Here is a 22,649-nt window from a genome sequence, read left to right as displayed (position 1 = left end):
CTCCATGTCACCTCCTGTTTGCGAGCAGATCATAACAAGTCTGCACATTATTTCCTCCACTGATGAAGGTAAAAGAAGAATCAAACAACTCGCTGACAACTGCAGAATGTTCCGGCAAGGTCTTAAGAAGTTGGGCAACATTGTTTATGGCAACGATGATTCTCCCGTGGTTCCTGCAATGATCTACGCTCCTACAAAGCTGGGAGCTTTTAGTCGTGAAATGTTGAAACGTGGGTTTGGAGTTGTAGTGGTAGGGTTCCCTGCCACCCCTATAGCAGAGTCTCGGGTTCGATTTTGCATTTCTGCTGCTTTGACTGAACAACAACTACAAGATGCATTGGATGCTATAAGTGATATAAGTGACCTGCTGCAGATGAAATACTCCAAGAAGAAAATTGCCTAAATATATACCAGTTTGTACATAAAACCCGTTAGTTTAAAATAACTTCTATTGCATATTGAACTGTAAGCCAAACAAATTCAATGAGCGGCAATTAAGATAACAAATCATTAGTACCGAGCCGCAAGTGTTTTTAGAAATTGATATTTTAAAATTAATTTCCGAAACAAATTTATTTACTTGATTATGTTCCTACTTTATCCTGTACTTTTATCAATGCAACAATCTGCAGTACATTCGGTGCAGTTTTTTACGAATCAAACACAATTCAGGTTTACCAATTAATGTACATACTGCTTTGTAATGAAATATGTGTATACGGGTGTCTTAAGTTTGATTTTAAAGCAGTAATTGATGTGGTTTTTACTGTGAATGATAAATATGTCATATGTCTTGATAAAGGTTTTCTGTGTATGAAGAACTATTAGTTCTGACGTATGAAAACCGTTGTTGACGGGCATATATGTTGCATGTTTGACACGGTTACCACGAATGATGTTTTGCTTTACTGTGTTTGTTCGTTTCAAAATACGATATCAATATTATTTTTCTATACAGCCTACCCTTATAGTTTTTGTTTTCTATTAATACCATCATGCAAATACAAATCTTATATTAAATGTGCTTCAAAAGAGCGGTTGACAGAAATAAACAGAAACTTACAATTGAAGTCAATTATTACAAACTCAACAAAGTACAAGACTGATATTCAAAACAAAATGGAACTGATTTGAACTGTAAAGCAGTAGTAGTTGCCAAAGTATCGCAATATAGCAACCTAAACACCAATGTTACAACTGTAAACATTGTATTGCTCTAGGCATATTACTATTGGTTTAATTACACATCACGCCCACTTAGTTAATAGTGTACAGAGAACGTTTGATATAGCAACGATGGCTGTAAGTTTTAATTAAAAGTTGGAAGACGCTCGTTTGGCTGTTGATATAAATACAGGATAAGCTTATACGATTTACGACAAAGTACAGCCGCACGGTAAGCTCTTTTAAAGTTGAGCTCTTTGGGTGAAAGGTTTAATGCGTTCGCCCGTAACTGAGTATTGAACAGTATTATAGGGTCGTAACGTTTATTATAGGAATGGACAATAGTATAACAGAATTTATTATTTATTTTTCTTGACAAAAACGATAGCGAATATTAAATTATTAAAACATTAAAGAGAAGGGAATCAACAGCAAAACTACACTCGTTAAAACCAACAAAAACACGCTATGGATAAAAGTATGATAATATGCGCCAGTTAAAATATCGTGGCTAATAACCCTAACATATGGTGTAACAACTTTAATTGAGTTGTTAGAATTCAATATCAGCGTTGGAGTTTGCGGAAAACTAAAATGGTTTGCGTGCTAACTGGCACGACCAAGCCGTAAATAACATGTTATCCCATTAAAACCACATTCAAAGTTGCCGTAAACAAGTCTGTAATCTAGTACAGTAATACATTGTTCGCGAGGTGTTTTCGTAGTAATACAACGGTTAGCTAATTCGAGTACTTAGCCCACACGTCAAACGCCCATCAATTAACAACGAAAGATGTACAATTACAGCTTTTATTGAAATAAGTGTCCAATTACAGCATTATGAGCTGTGTACAGTACTGTAGGGTAAGATGGGATACTGCTAGTACCTAATAAATCACTCATTTTCTAATCGCGTTTTTAACAACTGACAAAGCAATTTTTATTCGTGAGGATTCGGTTATATAATTATGTAAATGTTTTTTGTTTACTACCAAATGGAACGATAAAATATAATGGCAGCATGTCCCATCTTACCCCACTGTACCAAATTATACAAATGTTAGAAATATCTGTACAAGGGGAGTGTGTGGTTTCTGACGCAACAAATAAAGTGTTTGTTTAAGTTAGTCGCAATATTTAAAAGTAAATATAAACTACCCATGTTAAATCCACAGTAACCCAGTCAATAATATTTGTGGCTATTGGCTGTAACTCAATTAAAATATTGGTTTTATTAATTTCAAGTATCTTTACATTTAAACTTTGTGGGAGGTGAGGTAGAAGTGGTGATACATTCACAGTTGCTTTATATGGCAGGGCATTCATACAAATCCTATACTCAACCTGCAGTTGCATATTTTTATTAGTTACATAAACCTCCTGTCTGTAACTACCGCTGTACTTTTGAGCATTCTCATCTAGAAAAATATTAAAAACGTTATAACATGTTTTTTTATGCTTTTTAAAACCTAAGTAAAAAATAACTGATAAAAAGCAACTAAAGACAGCAAGTGACTACACATTATAGCAAATTTAAACTGCTTTGTATTTTTTCTATTTTAGGGGGTTGAGGTCCTACAGTGTGACGTAGAGGCTCAAGATTTAGGCCAGAGTTGGCCCATTGTCCCGACACCCAGAGTGCTACCAGCCATTACTATTACCCAAATACACAGGGTGCTAAAACTCAATGTCAAAGACAGTCAGTAGACATTGCTCCAGCATGTGTTGATACTTACATGATATCTCATAAACATCATTTGCCGAACTGCCACCTTGTCCATTTATACAGTTGGTAGCCTCTCCATATATTTTGTAAGTGTTCTCTGCATCAGAGGAACTGGCACACCAACCACTATGCTATATGAGAACTTTTTTTGTAAACGAATAACCCAACTTTATAATAAGGTGTTTAAAATTGTATGGTCTATCAAATACATCCAACAGGTTTGTATTTGCACATTTTATAAAAGCAACAGATTGGTCTGAATAAATATGCAAGAACTGGTATAATCAGATGCCTGCAGTTAAACAATAAAGTTACAGACAATTTCTGCGCCAGAATACGAGTTTAAAAAATATGTTAAAGTACGGCATAAATAGAAATAGTTTATAAGCTTAGAATACCTGCACGGCAAAAACACGGTATCCTAATGCCAATGCTGCCTTGCTGCATTTTGTTATGGGATTAATTCGGTTTCTGTAATGGTTGTCCAGAATTGGCGTGGTTCCTTCCAAAGTTGGTATTGCTCTATTACCTGTATCCCTCCAGCAACCAAGTGAAATGTAGTTCACTGTCAAACAAATAAAAATATTTAAGTCTTAATTAAGTTGCATTGAAATATATAACGCCGCCTAGACAAATATGTGCACATTTTGCAAAGATCAACCCAAAGAAAAAAATGCCTTTTTTAAACAGTTAGAGACACATGTACAGTTCGCATAAACCAACTTAATAATACAAAAAGCAAATGATAATACAAGAAACAAATATATTTACCTGCAAATACTGCTTTTAACAAAGCAAACAAACAAAGAACCTTCATTTTATTCAAATCACCTTAAACGGTTACAACAATATTAAATGACTTTGCTTTACCTGCTGTGCTGTATCTGTTGGTCTACAATACTAGTTGCTGCATTAGGTTTACACAACAAATTGCAAACTAGTTTACAAATTTACATGTTTTTTCTCAGTAACTCTTAGGACATGAGTGTAACATATCGTAGGATGGGCTGCGAAAAAAATCATGTCACACACCCATGATGTTTTGTTCTTAATGAGCACATCTCATGCTCACCGTAAAGCTATAACATCTTAAACACCAGACACACACCTCATGCTCACTTTTGAGTTATAATACAAGTGTCTTCTTATACACCAGATACACATGGTATCCTAAACACCAAGCAAACATTAAACCCAACATTTATATGTAATGATTATTTTATTAAAAATGATTTAATGAATGAGGTAAGTGAACTCAATTACAAAAACGAAAAATGGCAGGCAAGAAAATCGGAAAAATAAGAAAACAAAACAGAAAGAACAAAAAATAAAACATCATTGCTTTTTCACTTTTTTGACCCAGTTATCCATTGGTTTGGAAGCTTTTCTTTTTACTTGTGGTGTGGCTGGTTTACTTGACTCTGTTTTAGATTTGGTTGCCCCACCACTTAACCATTTCATCATAGCCTTCCCTTCATTCTTTTTCTTTGCTACAGCTTCATGTTGTATACACTGGTAGTGCAGAATAAAAGCATAAATAATATAATTTTAAACGATTTGTTTGTGGCATGAACAAACACAGCACAACCAATCACACATTTATTATACACATAATTCTTTTATAAACTTTGCAGCATGGCATGTCAGAGCCCAAAGGACCTAAGATTAAAAGCTTAATTGATTGCCCCCCAGTCCTACTATAAGGGTAAGGTCCTTAAGTATCAGGAGGTAGGGGTGTAATCTAAAAGAGTTGGTCCATTACCTTTTGACCCCATTGGATAGGGTTAAGTGCTTAAGTGTTAGGGTGTCTTGGGTGTGAGCAAGCATCGGCCCGATCGGCATGTTACTAGAGAATGTAAACAATGCTTGGCCCTGTCTATTTTTTTAATTGCTGACATAATATGTTAGGGACTGGGGGAAGTTCTAAATTTTGGGACTTGAATGATTCATTACACCAGTACCAGGTAAAAAATATCTTTCAAACAGCTGAAGTCGATTAATAATTTAAGAAACTAACAGTCCAGAACTGACTCCTAACTGCTTCCCCCTTTTAAATATTTGATTATGAGACTTGTCTGAACAAGTTATTGTTCTCAAAAAATAATAAATGAGACCTGTGGTATGACTACAGTATACAGTCTTGACAATATGTAAGAAGTATGTTGAGCATATATTTCAGAATTATAATTGTTAAATTATTATTACCAGCCGTAGCCTAAAAAGAATTGTTTTTCTGTAAATAAAGCAACCAACTGCAGAACCCTAATAAAACGTAGTATATATATAGTGTGTCTTTGTTGGGGAAAGTAAAGTAGCACAATAAGAAAAATGGTGATAATTGTAGTATAGAACAAAGATTTTGTGTAGTTTTTCTAGTAGTATTACAAATACCATACTGAGAAATATTAAAATGAAAAACAAAAGTTGTAAGTTATGCTAAATCGAATGGAGCTACATAACTCGAAGGTTAAAAAGGCAAAGTAAAGCCACTCTAGCGGCAAAACTTCTAGCAGACAAAACCCAAAATTCCTTTTGTTTACCTGAGGTCCGTTGTTCCTTGAATTATTCACAAACTTTGACACTGAATGCCAAGCCAAGCAATCCTTTGGTGCAATCAGTTCAACAGCTTTAGCAAGCGGTATATTCTCATGGTCCAACCAGTCTCGTATTTCATCATCATTAACTATGTATGAAGGTAAACTAGTGTTACCTTACATTAATAATTGCAGGTAACTGTAGGGCAGGTTTGGCTCAGTGGTTTAGATGCTTGCAACGTAACCAAAAGGTACCGGGTTCGATGCTCGACTTGATCATTTTATTATTATAAATTTTGTAAAGACAGGTTACTATAGAACATTTCATACACCCCATGTCCGTGTACAAATTACAAGGATACTACTATGTGGATGACTTTAGTATGGCCCACAATTTACACAATTATTTGTTCATTAATTGATCACTGGGTTGAAGCAAACTGTTTCCCAGGTATAATGGAAGCATCTAGTGAGTCAGTTTTACTACCTGTATATGAACTAATATATAGTACTTTGGAGGAAGATGGGACATCTTTAGCACCTAATGTCCAAATATCCTGATTCAAGTTTTAAACAATAAACAATGGTTTATGGAAGTCATGAGGATATGGTTTTATAATTCTTCGAATGTTCTTTGTTTACTACCAAATGGAACGGGAAAATAGAATGAAAAGGTGTCACATTTTTCGCCACCCTACTGTAATATAATTAACCTACCCAGCATTGCAGGCATTCTATGGTGAAGCCAAGAGAATTGAGGATGTGAATCAACAGTGATAATCGTGAATGAATACAAGTCTTCACCATCATGGAACGTCTTCTCAAATATGCCGGCCATTGTCAGCAACTTTTTGTCGGTTTCCACGTTTTCTGAAGCAGTTTCTAGAAAAACACAACAAACAGCATTAATTCCTTAAAAAATTTTACACCATAGGCCAACACAATATATTTAGAATTTGCACCATGCAAAAAGTGAGCAAAATCAGCAAACAGTAGTAACCATGATCATGCATATTAGTAATATTATAAAAATCATTCTTATTGTTGGGTAATAAGACATACCTTTTAGTTTTGATATAAAATTTACATTATTATACACGAGCTGAAAAAGTTTATGTAGTAGGGTGGGGTAAGATGGGACTTGTTATCATTTTTTTTCAGTGCTGTTTGGCATCATACAAAAAACACAGGCTATGTAGAATTGTACAACTGTGTCTTCACAACTCCAAAAGACAGGTGGTAATTGTTAAAACACGATTATAGGAAATATTGGATTTAGAGGGTTTAGGGGTAAACAGTATCCCATCTTACCCTGTAGTGCTATATCTCATTAAAAAAACTTCTTGTACCTGCAGTCTTTGTTAAATCTTGTGGGAAATAAATATAGTAGGGTTGTTTCCCATCTTTTGTTGTGTTCCATTCATAAAAACCATCAGCAAGCACCACACAGCGCTGTCCTTTTCGTAACGGGATATTATAAGATCTTTTTTCAAGCATTGTATCGCTACGTGCGTTGTTCATACTAAAGCTCATCTTGTTCACATTCTCACCTGAACATAGATATATAGTAACTGAAAAGTGGATACCTAAATAAATCCAAAACTGAAACAACAATTAAATGAGCACTTTTTGATGAATCAATAAGAGTTTAGCGATGAACTAATTGGGAAACGCGAAACTAAAATCATAACAGTAAAGGCTATAAAGCCACGAGGTATAAATGTAGGCCATAGCATTATGGTTTAAAAGAAGACACCTATGTTACAACACAACACAGTGTAACTGCTTATAAAATACAACTAAACTGTCATTTACCTGTGAACCAATTAGGGACCAACCCCCACCTCATACCAACTATTACACGATTATTTTCCACTTTCACATTATCTGATAGATGTTTCTCATTGATTAATATTGGGCAGTAAGATTGAGGTGCTTTGTTGTAACTTGGATTATATTTGTCTTTATTCAATTTCCATTCTGGGTCTTTTTCCTTTCCACTTTTGTCCCGATATCTGAAATTTTAAAATATGTTTTGACAAATTATAAACAAGGACTAAGTGGAAACATATTTTAGTTCAATACAGAACAAAACAAATTGTAAAATTTCAAAAATATTAAAAAATAACCCATTAAAAGTGTTCAGCATTCTATAAGTTTGGGGTAAGTAAAAGTACCTTGTGAACCCAATACATGGTACTTTTGTATACAACCTAAAGCGACCCCCCCAGACAATGAACGGTGTGCCCCCATCAACATAAAAAGTTATTTTTATCTAAAACCTAAATTCAAACTCTAATAATAAGGACCCATGGGGCGTTTGAGACTGATATACAAATTTATAAAGTGTAAATTTACCTCGATGACTTACTAATATCATCAGCATTGAGTGTACAAGCTGTCCTACCACACATGGCTATTATGTTCTAAACTTGTATAAAATAAAATACCACATGTTATTGTTATATGATGATGTTTTACAAACAAGATGGTGTTTAACATAAATTGCGTGTACCTCAGAATGGGATACCGTAATGAAAACAGAAAAACTATAAAATAAGCAGAGTAGTATAGCACAATGAACTAACATAAGTAATTTACATATCTTATAAAGTATAAAAAAGTAGCACAAATTACAGATACAAACAATTACTTTATGAAACTGTATTACAAACCCAATAATACAAACTATATGAAACATATTTTGCACAGTGTTAGTTAAGGTGACATTAATGCTTTGGGGCAGGTAAACGCCCAAATTTAATTTATAATAAATAAAGCAAGGGTGGGAAATTTAAACAAGTTTCTGGTAAAATCTGTGGGTACAGGTCGTTTCGACTCTAAAAGGGAAAATTTGTAATAATATGAGATTCCGGTTCAATCACATGGTTCTAAAGTTAGAATATTTTATGGCTGTCAGGTTGTATCACTGCTGTAACTCATTGGTAGAAGCCAAAAAATATGTACCATGCCAACAGAGCAAAACATATTCATTTATTACATCTGTGATTGTAATAGGAGTGAAAGATTTTGCCCTCAATAAAATCAAGTGTGTTAGTCTCTGCTTAGTGGTGTGGTTCTTGATTGCCCCTTACTACACAACCACCACACCTTCTGATACAGGCATAGATATATTGGCTGTTACAATTGGTTTAGGTTTGCTACGTGTGAACACCACAGCTGTGACTGTGTCTTGGGCTGGTTGGTCTGTTGCAATACATTCAATACGAATTGGGAATCTATATGGAATGCCAGGCACCAAGGGAGGCAGGCTGAATATACGGGGTGTTGCTGTGTAGACTTTGTCAGAAAACTTGAACATCATTTTCAAATCTGATACAAGTTTAGGGTCAGATGCAGTTGAACTGGCGGTGTTTTCAACAGTGACCATCATCTGAAACACAGGCCCAATGCCTTGTACTGTAGCGTTAAGCTTAAGTGGTATATCAGGGTCATCAGAGATGGGTGTAATGCTTGAATTGAGGCCATGAATGTAAGTCTTTGCAGCTTGAAGTCTTATTAGTTGAAGATCGTGCTGAAAACTTTGAAACATTTCCGTCCCATGTTCCCTCTCACGAACAGTTTGATCTACAAATAGTTGAGTTTTCTTTGGAATATTGAGTTTTGTTTTTTGTGGGTTAAGTTGCCCTTGATTCCCACTTTGTTCAGAGTATTCAGCTGTGCGTTTCAATATGTGTACGTTCAGTGCACCTGAAGAAGTGACAGACACTAACGTGCTATCCTCTCTCCCATATCGACCGTAGCAAATTGCTTGTGGCCGATCATTCAATGTTAAGGTATCGACCAGATTCTTATCCTTGTAAATTCGAATCTCATTATTATCAAGGCCAACCATGAGAGCTTTGAACCCTTTCGCTTTCTGGTCCATAATGCCGGTGCAAACAATATTCGCTGGCAGCTCTAGACTCCAAAGCTTCTTGCCTTTAGTAGTGTAGCATGATACGGCTTTATCCATGGTGGCAACAACCATATGTTTGTGGATTCTTTCCATTCCAACTACTTGTGAACCTAACTCAATACAAACACGATATTCTGTTGAATCTTTCTTAAGTGCGTAGATTTTTCCGTCACGACAAGCAACAAAAAGACGGAAATCCACATCGTACAAACCAGACACATTAATAAACACTGGTATAGAAGGTAGATTATAACTCTTAAGCTGAGTGAAGGCTTCTGAATCAATGATTTGAATCTCTTTGTGTTCTGTGCCGGCCACAAGACAAGATATCGCGTCTTCCTCTGCCACAGATTTCTTCATGGTTGCAAGACACGTGACGACCGTTTCTCGTTTCAGCCCTACGTTTTTATGACTCTCAATAAAAGCTTCAGCTTCATCTCTTGACTCCAACTGCAGGAACCTCAAGGTTTGACTTGTAAGTGCAGAAGCATATATCTCATCTTTTAAACTGCTGAGTGCTGCAGTAAGGGCATCAGCCACCACGTCTCCATTCCTTACAGCGTTCCACAAACTTTTTTCGGCCTCGTTAACCGGCAACAGTGGTAGCGGGTACTTGTAATAAGGCCTCATGTTTTTATAAACAAACAAACAAGAGCCTGAAGCCACTACAATACCCGGAGTTCGTGGTTCCATATTATCCATGTAAACACTCACAATACCTGTCGGTAAATCAAGCAGAGCGTTTTCTTGCACTACAGATGTGCCTTGAAAAACCTTCAGCGTCATTTTATAAAGCCCAGACCCCAAATCAGCAATCACCAACTTATTGTCACCATCGCTGTTTAAATCAGCGAGTGCAATGCATGATGGGAAGGTATAGATACCAGCAACTGGATCATAGTAAGCGTTTAACCAGTTGTTGTTGGTGGGAACTTCGTCATCCATTTCGCACTAGAGATTTTTCTAACAACCAAACGGCAATTTTTTCGCAGAAATCCTATTTTTAGGTCTGAAACAAGAAAAGAAATAGAATTATAAAGCATATACTTCATTATTAATGTTTCATATAAGACCTTTATATAATATAGCACTTTAGAATGACTTACGGACATAATTGCTATACTAACAAAAACAATAGGCCAAGCAATACATGATGAAATAAACCAGAAGTGACAAATAAAATGCAATTCGCTAAATCGCTTGTAAGACAATGATATTACATTTTCTGAAAATTTAAATCGAACATAATACAAGTACAATAAGACATGGTTATATTCCTATTTATTATTCCCAACACCAAATAAAGCTGGGAACCAATACCAAGTTTCTTTGTTTGGTGTCTGTGTATCAACCCAAGCCATTCCTTCCTTAGTTAGATGTTCTAATACATCTTGAACACGTTCAGGTTGCCAGTTATACACAGACTTTACATCTGCATGAGAAACTTTTCCATTGCTCTTCTGCGCAAGTTCTAAAATAGCTGAGTGGTCCATGTTAAGTTCCCCTGGCACAGACTTTACAATCTGCTTTAAACCGGTTCCCAACAGGGTGAAACCGGTTCCAAGCAGTTTCAATTTTGACAGTGCTGTTCTTACATCATCTATAGAAACATCTTGAGCGTATTTTCCTCTCGTTTTCATCAGTTTTTGATGCAGCTCAGTAATAGCGATAATTCCTCCATTTTGTGGCCGTGTTGTGATGCAAATTTCTACTAACTGCACTCCAAGTTCATAATAGAAGTCTCCAACCCCCAACATCTCTGACCAGAATCCTTTACCCGATGCCAAAGGATCCACACCAATAGTCGCGCACATCTGTTGGAACTGGCGACGAAATTGCGGATTTTTACGAATCTCCTGCTTATGGTTTGCAGCAAACTTTTCCAAGTGAGAATGAAAAGTCTCCAGTTGCCCACTTAGTTGGTCAAGTTGTATCATAGCAAGTTCATTGCCATGCTCCTTGTATCTCACTGCTTCTAACTTCTTCTTAGTGATGGCACTTGCTCCAACCCCTCTGCGACGCATTTTGATTTATATTTATACGGTAAAACTTTACATACACATTGCACACTGATGCTCTTAAAAATATCTCCTGTAATATATAATAAAACATAAGCCATGTTTAAAACAATTCTGCAACCAAAACGATCCATTTTAAACTGACTACAAATCCAACAAAGTTGTACAGGCCCATGCCGTTACTTAGGTAGCCTATGTAATATAAACTTTTTTTAACCAGAAATGAAAACAAATATTATTTAGCAATGGCAGAAAAAACACAGTAAATATTATTCCGAATCAAGATAAACAAACTATAGGCATACCTAGTTGGTGTCTAAATTCAGAAACACATTAAATAACTTTTCCAATTTTCCTTTCAAACAAACCACGTCAACAGTTTTAGTTTCACTTGAAATAAACTCCTCAAAATCCATGTCTTGTTTTAAATCTTTTAAAATTTGTTTCTTTGCGTTCAACACTTGGGTATTTCTAACTTTTAAATTTTCAGTTCTTATTCTTTTAATCATATCACCAACAAGCACACGCATAATAAGATCAGCTTGGTGCAGGACACTTTTGTGATTCGCAAGCCTTGAGTTTTTAACTTCAACTGGGTCAGGTGACGCATTCTCACACAAAGGGTTTGACAAATTATTTTTAATAAGCTGGACCAAGGATTTATACGTGTTTTCATTGATAACCCCAAAAGTTTCAATCAAAATTGAGCATTCCTTTTCCCATGCACACCTACCTATGGTCTCAAGCTGTGCATGTATTTGAACAACAGATAATCGTGACACAGATTGGCGTTTTGGTCGCGATTCATTGCGTTTGATGCAAATATCAAGGGGACAACTAGTTTGAATTACACAAAAACCTGTTTGATATTTCTTAGCAAGCTGCACATAGTCATACCTCATACTACGATACTGCATTGTATCATCAATAAAAAACACTAAGGAGTCCAAACCTTTTCGCTTGTATTGCACCAATATATCCCATACCTCGAACACGGATTCTGTATTCAGTAGGTTATATCCATTTCCACTTAATGGAAATACATGGTCCACATCTGTAACATTCTTGATCATTTCCAGCATCTTTTCCACCAAAGAAACTACTTGGTTTCGAGCCAGTTTCCATTTTCCCTCCCCAGTGAGGTCTAGCCACTGTATTAAGGCGTCGTAACATATTTGAATACAAGTTAAACGCTGTGTTATCTCTGTACTGATGGTGGTTTTACCTGAAGCAGGTAAACCACTTAAAACACAAATGCAAACAGCAACCATGGTATTACTGCGTAACCAACATGATAACTAAAAGATACAAGTTGTCAACTACAGTTCACATCATAGACCACAGGTTAGCAATAAAAGTAATAAGAGTAATGTAAAAAGGAAGACTTCTGTAGGCAAACAATCATGTATAATTCTTGTGTAAAGAAGGAGAGTAAACGTCTATCCGACACCCATGTGGTACGTTGATACAAACAACAATTAGAGTTATTAAAATATATAAATCATAATTGATAGGCTTACAAAATGGGTGTTCTTTCTCCGAGAAACCAATGAACCGGCGTTGCTTTATATATAGAGAGAACTACAGTATCCAGTTGTGCATTAGTTGTGAAATATTTTTTTCAAGATTGCATTAGATGTGTGAAATAACACACATGCAGTAAGATAAGGAAGAGACTAAAAATAAGCGTCAGAATGCAAGCAAGAGAAAGACTGCGCAATAACAAACTCTCGTCGTCGCCAAAATAAACCTTCTTTTAACAGTGGTGCAATTCGCATTTGTATGGTTTACCAAATCAAAAATATAACACATATGTATAACGCATTAAGATCAGTATGTGGTATTTAATAAATGACTAATTTACTATAATTTATGATTTACTCATAAAATCTTTTCAAAATATCAAACAACAATAAAAACATCGCTATTTCTATGTCTTTGTTTACGCTACGTCATGTTTACCGGGTCCTTTCCGCTTGACTGATTATAGATAGGAAAGTTTTGCATGTAACTTGTAAACACAAAAAATAAATCATTTTTTTATTATTATGACCATTTTAATTATTATATTTTAGCTAAGTAGCTCACTTTTAATTAATTACGCATTTAAAATTGCTTTTTACGCTTTCTTTACTTTGTTTTACCGCAGAATCAATATGAAATAAGTTATCACAAATTTTCGGTAAAAATGAAGACTTCTTTGACGATTGGATTACTTTTTCAATATTTATGGTTGTTTGTATTGGGGGGGGAGCAATTATCACCGTTTAAAGATGACATTTTGTACCATATTAACTGGGCTGGGTCAAATGTTAATTTGCAGCAATTCCAAACACCTGGCACCGAATATAATTCAGAAGACACAATCATAATGACATCAGCGAACAATGAAAAATATTCGTGTACATTGCCGTCCAAAGTATCTGCTGAGAAAAGTAGTGACGGATCGACAGAAATCTCCATGTCCCCAGTACGAGGGTTATCGGGGCTTTTCAAAAGCGGACAATGTAAATATTATTACGAACCATTTTGGACCTATGAGATATGCCATGGGAAACATATTAAACAATACCATGAGGAAAGAGTTAACAGTGGAAAAGGGGAACCCACAAAGATAGTTCTACAAACTGAAAGTGGATATAAAATTCAGCTCCAAAGCGACGATAGCAAAGGTGATATTATCAAAACTACGGAATTTTACCTCGGTACCCTAGATGGTAAAGTTGATGAAGAAGGTATGTTGATTGGTGTGGAAGATGTAGCACCAACTAGTAAAGAAGAAGTTCCCACACGTAACACAGCGGGGGTGAAAACACCTTACTATGCTGTAGTGATGGATGGAGGGACAGCATGTGATCTTAGGGTAGGTGGTGGTTTAACTATATTATAATGTTGTATATCGCATGTTAACTTAACACGACCTCATCACTTTTCGGTGAGGATATGCACCACTAAACCCTGTTATATTTAGTTCTTGACAGTTAAATAAATATATAAATATGTTGTCTTTGCTCTGCCATAATGGATAGAATACTTGTCTCTAGATCAGAGGATACGAGTACAAGATTCGACTCTGCTATCATTGCTATTGCTAGCATGTATTTTTGAATTTTTTTTTGTTCAGCTTTTGCTCCTAACCAGTGGTTCTTAATAGGTTAACTAAACGATCATTAAATGCCATTAATTTTATATTGAGTGTTATAATGTTTTTGTTTTTTAGCCAGGTGTGAACAGACAAACTACCGTGTATTACATATGTGGACCTGAATCAAACAATGATATTTTATCTGTGACTGAAACAAGTTCGTGTGAATATGAAGTGGTTGTGTTGTCACCACAGATGTGCAACTTACCACTGTATAATGTAAGTGTATTATATCATGCATTTGGTTATTTATGATGTACCAAAGGGATGAGTTCCAATGGTCTGATGTGTTGGGACCATTATGGGTGTTGGGTGTATGTTTTGGGTAATATAACTGCTTCCACCTATAAATCTCTTATGGGTTGTCCAAGTTGTCAGCCATGATAAAAAAAAAGCAAAAAAATATATATAATCAGTAATCACTCATAAACATACATACGTGGTAGGAAAAGGCCCTCACTTGGTGTATGATAGTAGATAAAGAACATCTGTGTTATATTGACTGTACTTTTACAGGTGGAGAGAAAACAAGTGCATGAGATACAATGCATAGCAGTGGATGACGCACCAGCTAAACCTGTAGCATTGAAACTTCAACTGGAGGAAGAAGCCCCGGGTATACCTTGGAGATACGTGTGCTTAATTTCAATCAATTTCTTATCATATTCGATTCTGTATTTGGTTTTAACTGACATGGAACAGGCTTTGAAAATATAGTCAATAATAAAACGATAAATATCTATATGTAACATATCTGTTGCCCCTGCCCCATACAGCTATACTGTTTAGTGTTTACCCTAGTTTATAGCAAAATAAAATACAACAACATAATAACATTTGGTCACCAGATAACATGTAATATGCTTCACACAACAATTTAATATATAATTCACCATAATAAAAATTTACCAAGATATTATAAAGTAAACCCATATGTTAATATTTTCTCACCAGATAACAGCAGAGTTCGTAAAATTTTCCGTCCTCTAACACAAAATGATGATGAACCAAAACAAGATGATTTACGAAGAGTAGAAGTTCAAAAGATATCAACACTTGTTGATAAATCTCTTTTGAATGAGTTTCTGTCCGGTTCATATTGTTTGAGGGGTGGTACTGGTTGGTGGAGGTGAGTGGGTTCAAGTTCCGATGCCATGGTGTTGTGTCTGGTGCTGCAGTGTTGTCTCTGGTGCCGCAGTGTTGTCTTTGGTGCCATGGCACTTTGTGGAGTGCTGTGGCAAAGTTGTTAGCACACCAGCCTTTAAAATGTGTAAGAGGCACGATGCTGCTAGTCTGCTACCATTGTGTCTTAGGGACTGCACCTAAACTGCTTGATCTAGTCGCCCCTCCAGGGTTGTCCAAATTGGAATAAACTAAATTGTATAATTAAAGTTCTGTGTGTGAATTAAGTCTCCCTTTGTTATAACGGCTGTCATAAAAACTGCTTTGCCACATGACGATAATTTAACAGTAAAGGGTTCATCACGCATTAAAAATCTAGTAATTTTTCATAAGAAAAATAAAATAAAACCATGATTTAAATTCAAAATCAAAACCAGGTTCGAATTCTGTTATGGTAAACACGTTCATCAATATCATGATGATGCTAAGCTTGGAAGAACAACGATATCTGTTGGGACGTGGAATAAACAAGAACATAAAGAGTGGGCTAAACTGAAAACTTCAAAACCAAGAACTTTCATGAAAGATGAACAGGTAAGTGGTGTGTGTTCATTAAAAGGTAAACTAGGAGTTCTAATACACTGTTTACTAATGTGCTGCTATATTTGCATATATACTTACATTTACCTAAAGTCATTTGTATAACTGGTAAACATGCTTTGCATAAATGATCATTTAATGGCTCATCTGGTTTGAATAAACATAGTGTATTTCTGACGTTTCTTCTGCCGTTCGGTAAGACTTCATTTGGAAATGTAGCGCAACATTACACGAAAGGGAAAACTTAGCTTTGCATATGCTGTATAATTTTCTAGGGTGTTAGTTCAACATATCATGTCTCATTTTTGCCATGATCATCACATTTAATTCTTTATTTTTATGAGCGAGGCTTTTCCTCAAGGTGCAAATTTCAAGGGGCTAAGTTGTGGAGTTGACCAATTAACCCAGTCCATTCAACACAGCTTAATATTTCAACCCACTGTAACACACAGGGTGATACCAGAGTGTCAATGGTACAACATTTCTATGGTCACGGTGATGTTTGTGAAGAAACAGGAAAACCTCGGCAAGTAGTTGTTCGTATGAAGTGTAAGAAGTCTCCTGCAAGCAGTCATGCTGTGTCTATCTACTTGTTAGAACCCTCTAAGTGCGTTTACATCCTTGGGGTTGAGTCGGCGATCGTGTGTGGCTTACTTGACTCGGCTGACGCAGAGGGAATGTTAAAACACGAACCTTGAAATGTATCTGCAGTTTGTTGCTAGGAAATTCACTCTGTGCGTGGTTGCTTGTGTTTGATGATAACCAGGAACATAAAGCAGATATTTTAAAATATTCTACACTTATGTAAAGCAAGGTACAACTTATTACAACATTGTACACAATTATGTTGATAATTGAATAAAATATAACGTGGTCTTGTGCAATAGTGAGAATAAAAGATCATTTTTAATCTTAAACTAAGTCTTGAGGTGTTTTACAGACAACTAACTAATAAGCCCTATCTACAAAACGCTTATTACAGGCATGCCTCTAATATAAAACATGGTGTATTCCTACACCTCATGCTTACTGTTGAGTTATAACATAGGTGTTTTCTTATACACCAGACACACTTGGTGCATTCATACACCTCGTGCTCACTGTCAAGTAATAACAGTTGTCAAAAATAAATTGTTCATCTACAACAGAAGCGCAATACTTTTCGTTTTTAGGGTTTTATTTGTGTAGGCGAAATATAAATCACGTCTATTTATATAACCCGGCCCGAATTCACACAGATGATATCTGCTACCCGTTTTGTTTGCTTATATCGGAGCACAGCCCGCTAATAACTTCTTCGGTAAACACATTGCGGATTCACATATGGTTTTCCATTGGATGATCGAAAATAAACTATAAATAGATCCTTTCGGATTCATTTAAACAATTCGGAATGACAATGGGAAAAATCTAAAGGGCGTTGGAAAAAATCAATAAATAAAATATTAACTATCACAAGGACTACCGCCGGTTAAAGTTCGTAATAACCTTCGTGGTTGGTGTCTGTAAAAGTCACTTCTTCATAGTTACGACTTCGGGGTTGACTTGAACTAATTTCACCGAATATCGGTTCTTGAGCTTCGTGGTAAACATTACCGGACTCTGTTTGCTTTTTTATAGCGTTTTTTCTCGGCTTTGGAATCGGTCTTTTGGGATCCGCTGCTGAATTGGACATTTGTAGGTGTTGGTAACTGTTTGTGGACGAATCGTGCGGCATATTTGAGTGGTTTTGGTATTTTTCCATTCTCTGCTCGTGGTCAAGGCTAGCTGTATGTGCCTTGCTCGAACCTGGTTCCGTATGGTTGTAAAGAAAATTGCTGGGTTGACCTGCTGTGTGATATGAGGTGTCGTAGGTTGTGTTAGCGCTGCTATATTTAGCTTGGTTGACCGTTGGTGTATTTCCTCCTATAAAGAGGCGATTGTATGCGACCTCCGGGCTGCTAGGTTCGCCGTGTGTACGTCGGTACCCGTGGGCGTTACGCTCGGGTACATTTCTGTTGAACTGCTGGGAATTAGTGCTTTCCATGTCCAGGGAATCGTAGGTCATTCTGTCGCGTTGTTTCATTGGGTATGGCAGTTGAACGCCGTTGCCTGCTGGGGGCAATGGCCGTTTTTCGTTCAAGTTCAAAGTATTGTATGTAGTTTGAACGCGCGGGTTTTCCATCGTTCCTATAAAGTTATGTCCTGCTCGCGGGCTTCCCGGGGAAGACAGCGCTCCGTTTGACCCCGAGGCGTTCCAACTGAACGACGGGTTTTTGAATTGAAATTTCCCGCCGATGGGGCTCGGTCGGTCCGGGCTGCTACCTGCGCTTGAAAAATTCGAATTTACATTCTCAAGCGAACGACTGATGGTCCGTGGGCTCGACGGTGGGGTAAGGTACATTGCAGCGGGCGACATGTTGCGATTCAAACTGGATCCTTTCTGCTGGTAGTCCGGGCTCACTGCCAAATTAGCGGCGGTCTTTTTCTGCTTGCCGTTGTTTACTAGTTGTAACTTCTGATCGAGCGCAACCGAAAACTTATCCAAATTTTTCTTGAGCCGACCGTGCTTATTCTTTAACATCTGCCCAGTTTTGTTAAGTAATTCCCGCGCCTGTTTCTTAGTTTGCGAAACTTTATCTGAAGCCTGCTGTTGGTTGGCTGCAGGTTTGGTTTGTGGGTTGAATTCTTCATATTCATTTTCACCGTTTTCTGCTTCATCAGCAAACCCATATTCGTTCCCATCATATGTGTTTGTAGAATCCTCAGTTTGCGAGTAATAGTCTTCAAACCCGCCTTGTGATTGATACAAAATATTTGGTCGCTCGTCAAAGTAAATATCAGTGCTAGCCATCGCTATGAAATATTATCAGTAATGGGCAACAGAACAGACTACAGCCACAAAACCTGAGCAGATAAAGGTACAAACTCTTTATAAACTTCCGTGTTAGAAAGTAATCTCACGAGGCTAGCAGTCAATACACGTTTGGTATTCAGTTAAAATGTTCGTTAACTAACCTGCGCCACCTCTTTATAAACTGTACACACCACACGCCTGCATTCAATGATTCACTACTGTAAAGCAGAGCTATTTCTAGATGTGTCTGACGTACCACGGGCAGTTGCGTTGGCGTGCGTATGGTTGAAGTGTATACGTGCGTATATTATGGCGTCTTAATTTCCCCTTTTTCCTTCGTGAATCTAATACACGGTCACCCAGTCTAGCAAATATCACACACAACAATACATTGCACCATCTGTACTTGGCGGAAAATGAAAACAACATGTTAGTAACATTATACCACGGCAGCTGAAAAGTTTTTAAAATACGTCCAATACCCGACGACTTAATAAACTGTATTCTAATGCAGATCAAACACTTGCGCCAAGCAACCGGATGCTAAAACGGACGCATTTCCGTGCACAGTGGAACGCAATAACACCTTAAGGTCGCAAACATCAGGCAGTGGAATCTTACTGTACTTCTGCAGTCGGTTGTTCGGTGTTTAATTTATCGTTGTTCGTGCATTGCAATAAGTCTGGGTTATCCGCGACCGAGTCTTTTCTTCTATCGTTCCGAGGGTCGAAGTATCCGGTGTCGGTGTCACTGTCAGGTTGTGGGACGAATTCTGGGGCGACTTCCAACAGGTTTTCCCACGGAAGGGAGCTAAAGAGAGGGCACTCCCGGATTTCTGTGGGAGTTAAAAAAATCATAAATCTTCGTCAGACCTTATGCTCACCGTCCAGTTGTATTATGCGATATATTGTGTATATTCGAACCCATGATAACTGTCACGGTAAAGCGTGTGTAAGACACACATGGTATATTCCAACACCGCAACCGCATGCTTACTGTTCGGTTGGAACACAGGTCTATCAAGCATAAATAAAGTCGTCAAACATTGATAAAGGTTTATTGGGCAGTTACCGTAAAATACTAATGCAACCACGTAAATCGAACAACGATGAATAGTGATTACTATATATTCTACGTGGGGGAGGTCCTACAGTGTGACTCGCTATATGGGCCTCAGATTTAGGCCAAAGTTGGCCCATTACCCAAACACCTGGGCCCGAGGGTGTCACAGCTCACTAGTGACCACTGGGTTGAACAATATTCACAAGTGTCTTCCCCAAGGACAAAGATACATACGGCTATCAAAGTCAAGCATCGAATTGGTATCCCTCGATTACGATAAAAGAGTTTAACCACTGAGCCAGAGCGGCGAATATATATTTAGCACTAAGTTTAAACCGTCGTCAGTCGTAAGTCCCTCACATGAGAGTTTGCGAAAACAAGATAAAAATAGGAAAGGAAATTAAACCACGCGAATTTAACGACTTCATTACCACGTGTTGCTATGGCAACCACGTGTTTGTACTCTCTGTTGTTGTAAATATATTGACCTGATGACGTAACGCAAATGTAGCGAGAGTATAGTTCATGACTATGACGTCATAATGCAATCGTATTCGTTAATAAATGTGGTTGGAATTGGAAATAATTCGTTCAGTGGTTTAATAAACTTGGTGGGATATGATTTAAGTGTATGGCTTGTTTAAATACGACTTAACGACACGACGCTGTATTGTGTACACCTCATGTTCACCGTCAAGTTATAACATGAGTGCCTTCTTATACAACAGACACATGGTGTATTTATACACCTCATGCTCACTGTCGAGTTAGAACATGGGTGTCTCCTTACACGACACACACACACACATGGTGTATTCATATACCTCATGCTCACTGTCGAGGTATGATTTAAAAAGTTTCAAACAGACAGTAATCACTGTAATGAATAAACATCCGGTGCCAATATGGGATGCAAACATGACGCTATCGTGGTGTGACGCATGCGGGGAATACCCGCTGCACGGGTGACGCAAAAAAAGAAATCGGAAATTTCATTCAAGCCAATGTTGAGTCACAGTTGGGCTTGTGACGCCACAATTGCGTTTATGAAAAAGAAAGCGATTGTTTTGCGCACGTACACTGCGCGTATACAAGATTCGGTTTTGTTGACGGGTAAGAGCAACAGAAACCTTTTAATTAATCGAATCTTGTTCGCTTTTTTATCACATAGGTTGTTTTAGTGTAATGAATGATAAGATAACATACAAATATAGCATAGCGATTCAAATCTACTTAACAGTAAAAATAAACCTAGTAAAAATAAAGGTTGGTCCTACAGCGACGCACGCCATCGGGCCTGAGATTTACGCCAGAGGTGGCTCATTACTCTGACACCCAAAGTGCTCGCCTAAGCAACACAAAAATAAAAGCTTTGTACTCGCCTTTTGATCCTGCTCGTTCTGTTTGACTTTTTTTCAACAGTTGCTTCAATAATTTGACGGCATCATCTGATAGACTCTCCTCTCCTTCTGGCCATTCTATGTCTGTTGGAATATATGTTCAGATGGGATCTGTTACTTGTGTTGCTTTTGGGTACAGGTGAAAAAAACACATTCTATTTTATATGGGTCCTATATTGGAGAGTGCAATGCAACCTGTTGCTTAGGCCACAATAAACCATTACCCTAAAACCTTATATTCTATTGTATTCTATATAGTAGGTCGGGGGAAGATGAGACACACATTTATCCTATTTTATCGTCTCATTTCGTAGTAAACTAAGAACATCCAAAGACCTATAAAATCGTATCTTCACGACTCCCATAGACCGTTGTTAGATGTTTGAAACATGGTCAGGATATTTATATATTATGTGGCAAAGGTGTCCCATTTCCCCCCATCCTTCTATATGGTTCTACAGTGCAGCACAATAGGGTCCTAGGTGAATGGTTGTTTTTTTAAAAAGAGCCTATTTTAATTAAAACATTTTTAAATCAAAAAGATAGTGATAGTAAAATTACAAAAAAAAGAATAAATTTCATAAAAACATGAAAGAAAGACTCAGGAAAAATGTTCATGCATAATAATATGTCTTACCTCCTTTCAAAATATTTGAGAATATTTTATCCAGACTACAATCAGAGAAAGGAGTCAACCCGACGAGAAACTCATAAAAACAAACTCCGAGAGCCCACCAATCCACACCGGGGCCATGGGGTTGTCGGAGTAATAACTCTGGTGCGAGGTAATCAGGGGTGCCTGGGGTGGGGGGGTTGGTGTTGAGATTAAGTGTGTTGGGTAATATACTGTAGGCTACGTCACATAACTTTCACTGTGTGGGTATGTGTCCTGGGCAACACACTTAACGACAAAACACAGTGGTCACCAATGGGTTGTTCAAATTATCAGCCATACATAAAAAAATCCCAAAAAATATTATCACCCACAAACGCTCATTAACTCAACAGCTCGGGCCCAAGGGTGATACAACTTATTAGTAACCACTTAATTTAAATGGCTTTTAAATGGTTCGACCAAAGACGCATATGAGTATAAAACAAGTAATATTGAAAATTGTAAAAA

The 22,649-nt window shown here is 37.1% G+C and overlaps 7 protein-coding genes across 8 annotated transcripts in view; 1 reads left to right on the top strand and 6 right to left on the bottom strand.

Annotated features, from left to right (window-relative positions):
• Positions 1-1,960: 1,960 nt before the first annotated feature.
• LOC101243252 lies at positions 1,961-4,058 on the bottom strand. Its single transcript, XM_004225539.3, has 4 exons — positions 3,662-4,058; positions 3,289-3,455; positions 2,901-3,021; positions 1,961-2,582 (listed from the first exon to the last, which is right to left on the bottom strand). The coding sequence occupies exons 1-4, from the start codon at positions 3,705-3,707 to the stop codon at positions 2,302-2,304; spliced, it is 615 nt and encodes a 204-aa protein (XP_004225587.1). The 5' UTR covers positions 3,708-4,058; the 3' UTR covers positions 1,961-2,301.
• A 32-nt stretch (positions 4,059-4,090) lies between these two features.
• Positions 4,091-7,875, bottom strand: LOC100184528 (embryonic stem cell-specific 5-hydroxymethylcytosine-binding protein-like). 2 transcript variants are annotated; one of them, XM_002125448.4, is made up of 6 exons: positions 7,783-7,875; positions 7,240-7,439; positions 6,774-6,974; positions 6,142-6,306; positions 5,431-5,573; positions 4,091-4,402 (listed from the first exon to the last, which is right to left on the bottom strand). In XM_002125448.4, exons 1-6 carry the CDS (start codon positions 7,836-7,838, stop codon positions 4,226-4,228), a joined length of 942 nt encoding a protein of 313 aa, XP_002125484.1. In that variant the 5' UTR covers positions 7,839-7,875; the 3' UTR covers positions 4,091-4,225. The 2 variants fall into 2 exon arrangements, with proteins under 2 accessions (XP_002125484.1, XP_026693929.1); XM_026838128.1 differs by lacking the exon at positions 4,091-4,402 and adding an exon at positions 4,715-4,736.
• Positions 7,857-10,387, bottom strand: LOC100186922 (Bardet-Biedl syndrome 1 protein homolog). The gene has a single exon (XM_002125484.5). It carries the CDS (start codon positions 10,286-10,288, stop codon positions 8,519-8,521), a length of 1,770 nt encoding a protein of 589 aa, XP_002125520.1. The 5' UTR covers positions 10,289-10,387; the 3' UTR covers positions 7,857-8,518.
• On the bottom strand, positions 10,352-11,427 carry LOC100176704 (vacuolar-sorting protein SNF8). The gene has a single exon (XM_002125359.3). It carries the CDS (start codon positions 11,365-11,367, stop codon positions 10,621-10,623), a length of 747 nt encoding a protein of 248 aa, XP_002125395.1. The 5' UTR covers positions 11,368-11,427; the 3' UTR covers positions 10,352-10,620.
• Positions 11,428-11,435: 8 nt separating this feature from the next.
• LOC100177473 (L-seryl-tRNA(Sec) kinase-like) lies at positions 11,436-13,308 on the bottom strand. Its single transcript, XM_002120949.4, has one exon. It carries the CDS (start codon positions 12,630-12,632, stop codon positions 11,667-11,669), a length of 966 nt encoding a protein of 321 aa, XP_002120985.1. The 5' UTR covers positions 12,633-13,308; the 3' UTR covers positions 11,436-11,666.
• Positions 13,309-13,481: 173 nt separating this feature from the next.
• On the top strand, positions 13,482-17,145 carry LOC100179827 (endoplasmic reticulum lectin 1). The gene is made up of 6 exons (XM_002124976.5): positions 13,482-14,224; positions 14,582-14,725; positions 15,023-15,122; positions 15,461-15,635; positions 16,066-16,222; positions 16,681-17,145. The coding sequence occupies exons 1-6, from the start codon at positions 13,550-13,552 to the stop codon at positions 16,924-16,926; spliced, it is 1,497 nt and encodes a 498-aa protein (XP_002125012.1). The 5' UTR covers positions 13,482-13,549; the 3' UTR covers positions 16,927-17,145.
• Positions 17,146-19,451: 2,306 nt separating this feature from the next.
• LOC100176473 (serine/threonine-protein kinase greatwall-like) overlaps positions 19,452-22,649 on the bottom strand; it is a 13,977-nt gene continuing 10,779 nt past the window's right edge. The window contains exons 20-22 of the mRNA XM_026836241.1: positions 22,164-22,392; positions 21,509-21,610; positions 19,452-19,899 (exon numbers count right to left, since the gene is read on the bottom strand). Coding sequence (XP_026692042.1) covers positions 19,682-19,899; positions 21,509-21,610; positions 22,164-22,392 — 549 coding nt within the window. The 3' untranslated portion in view covers positions 19,452-19,681. The remainder of the gene's footprint in view (positions 19,900-21,508; positions 21,611-22,163; positions 22,393-22,649) is intronic.

This window comes from Ciona intestinalis, chromosome 1 (genome assembly GCF_000224145.3).
Source record: "Ciona intestinalis chromosome 1, KH, whole genome shotgun sequence".
In the NCBI taxonomy this organism is placed as follows: domain Eukaryota; kingdom Metazoa; phylum Chordata; class Ascidiacea; order Phlebobranchia; family Cionidae; genus Ciona; species Ciona intestinalis.
The sequence above is the reverse complement of the archived record's forward strand: the minus strand, read 5'-3'. Positions and strand labels throughout refer to the sequence as shown.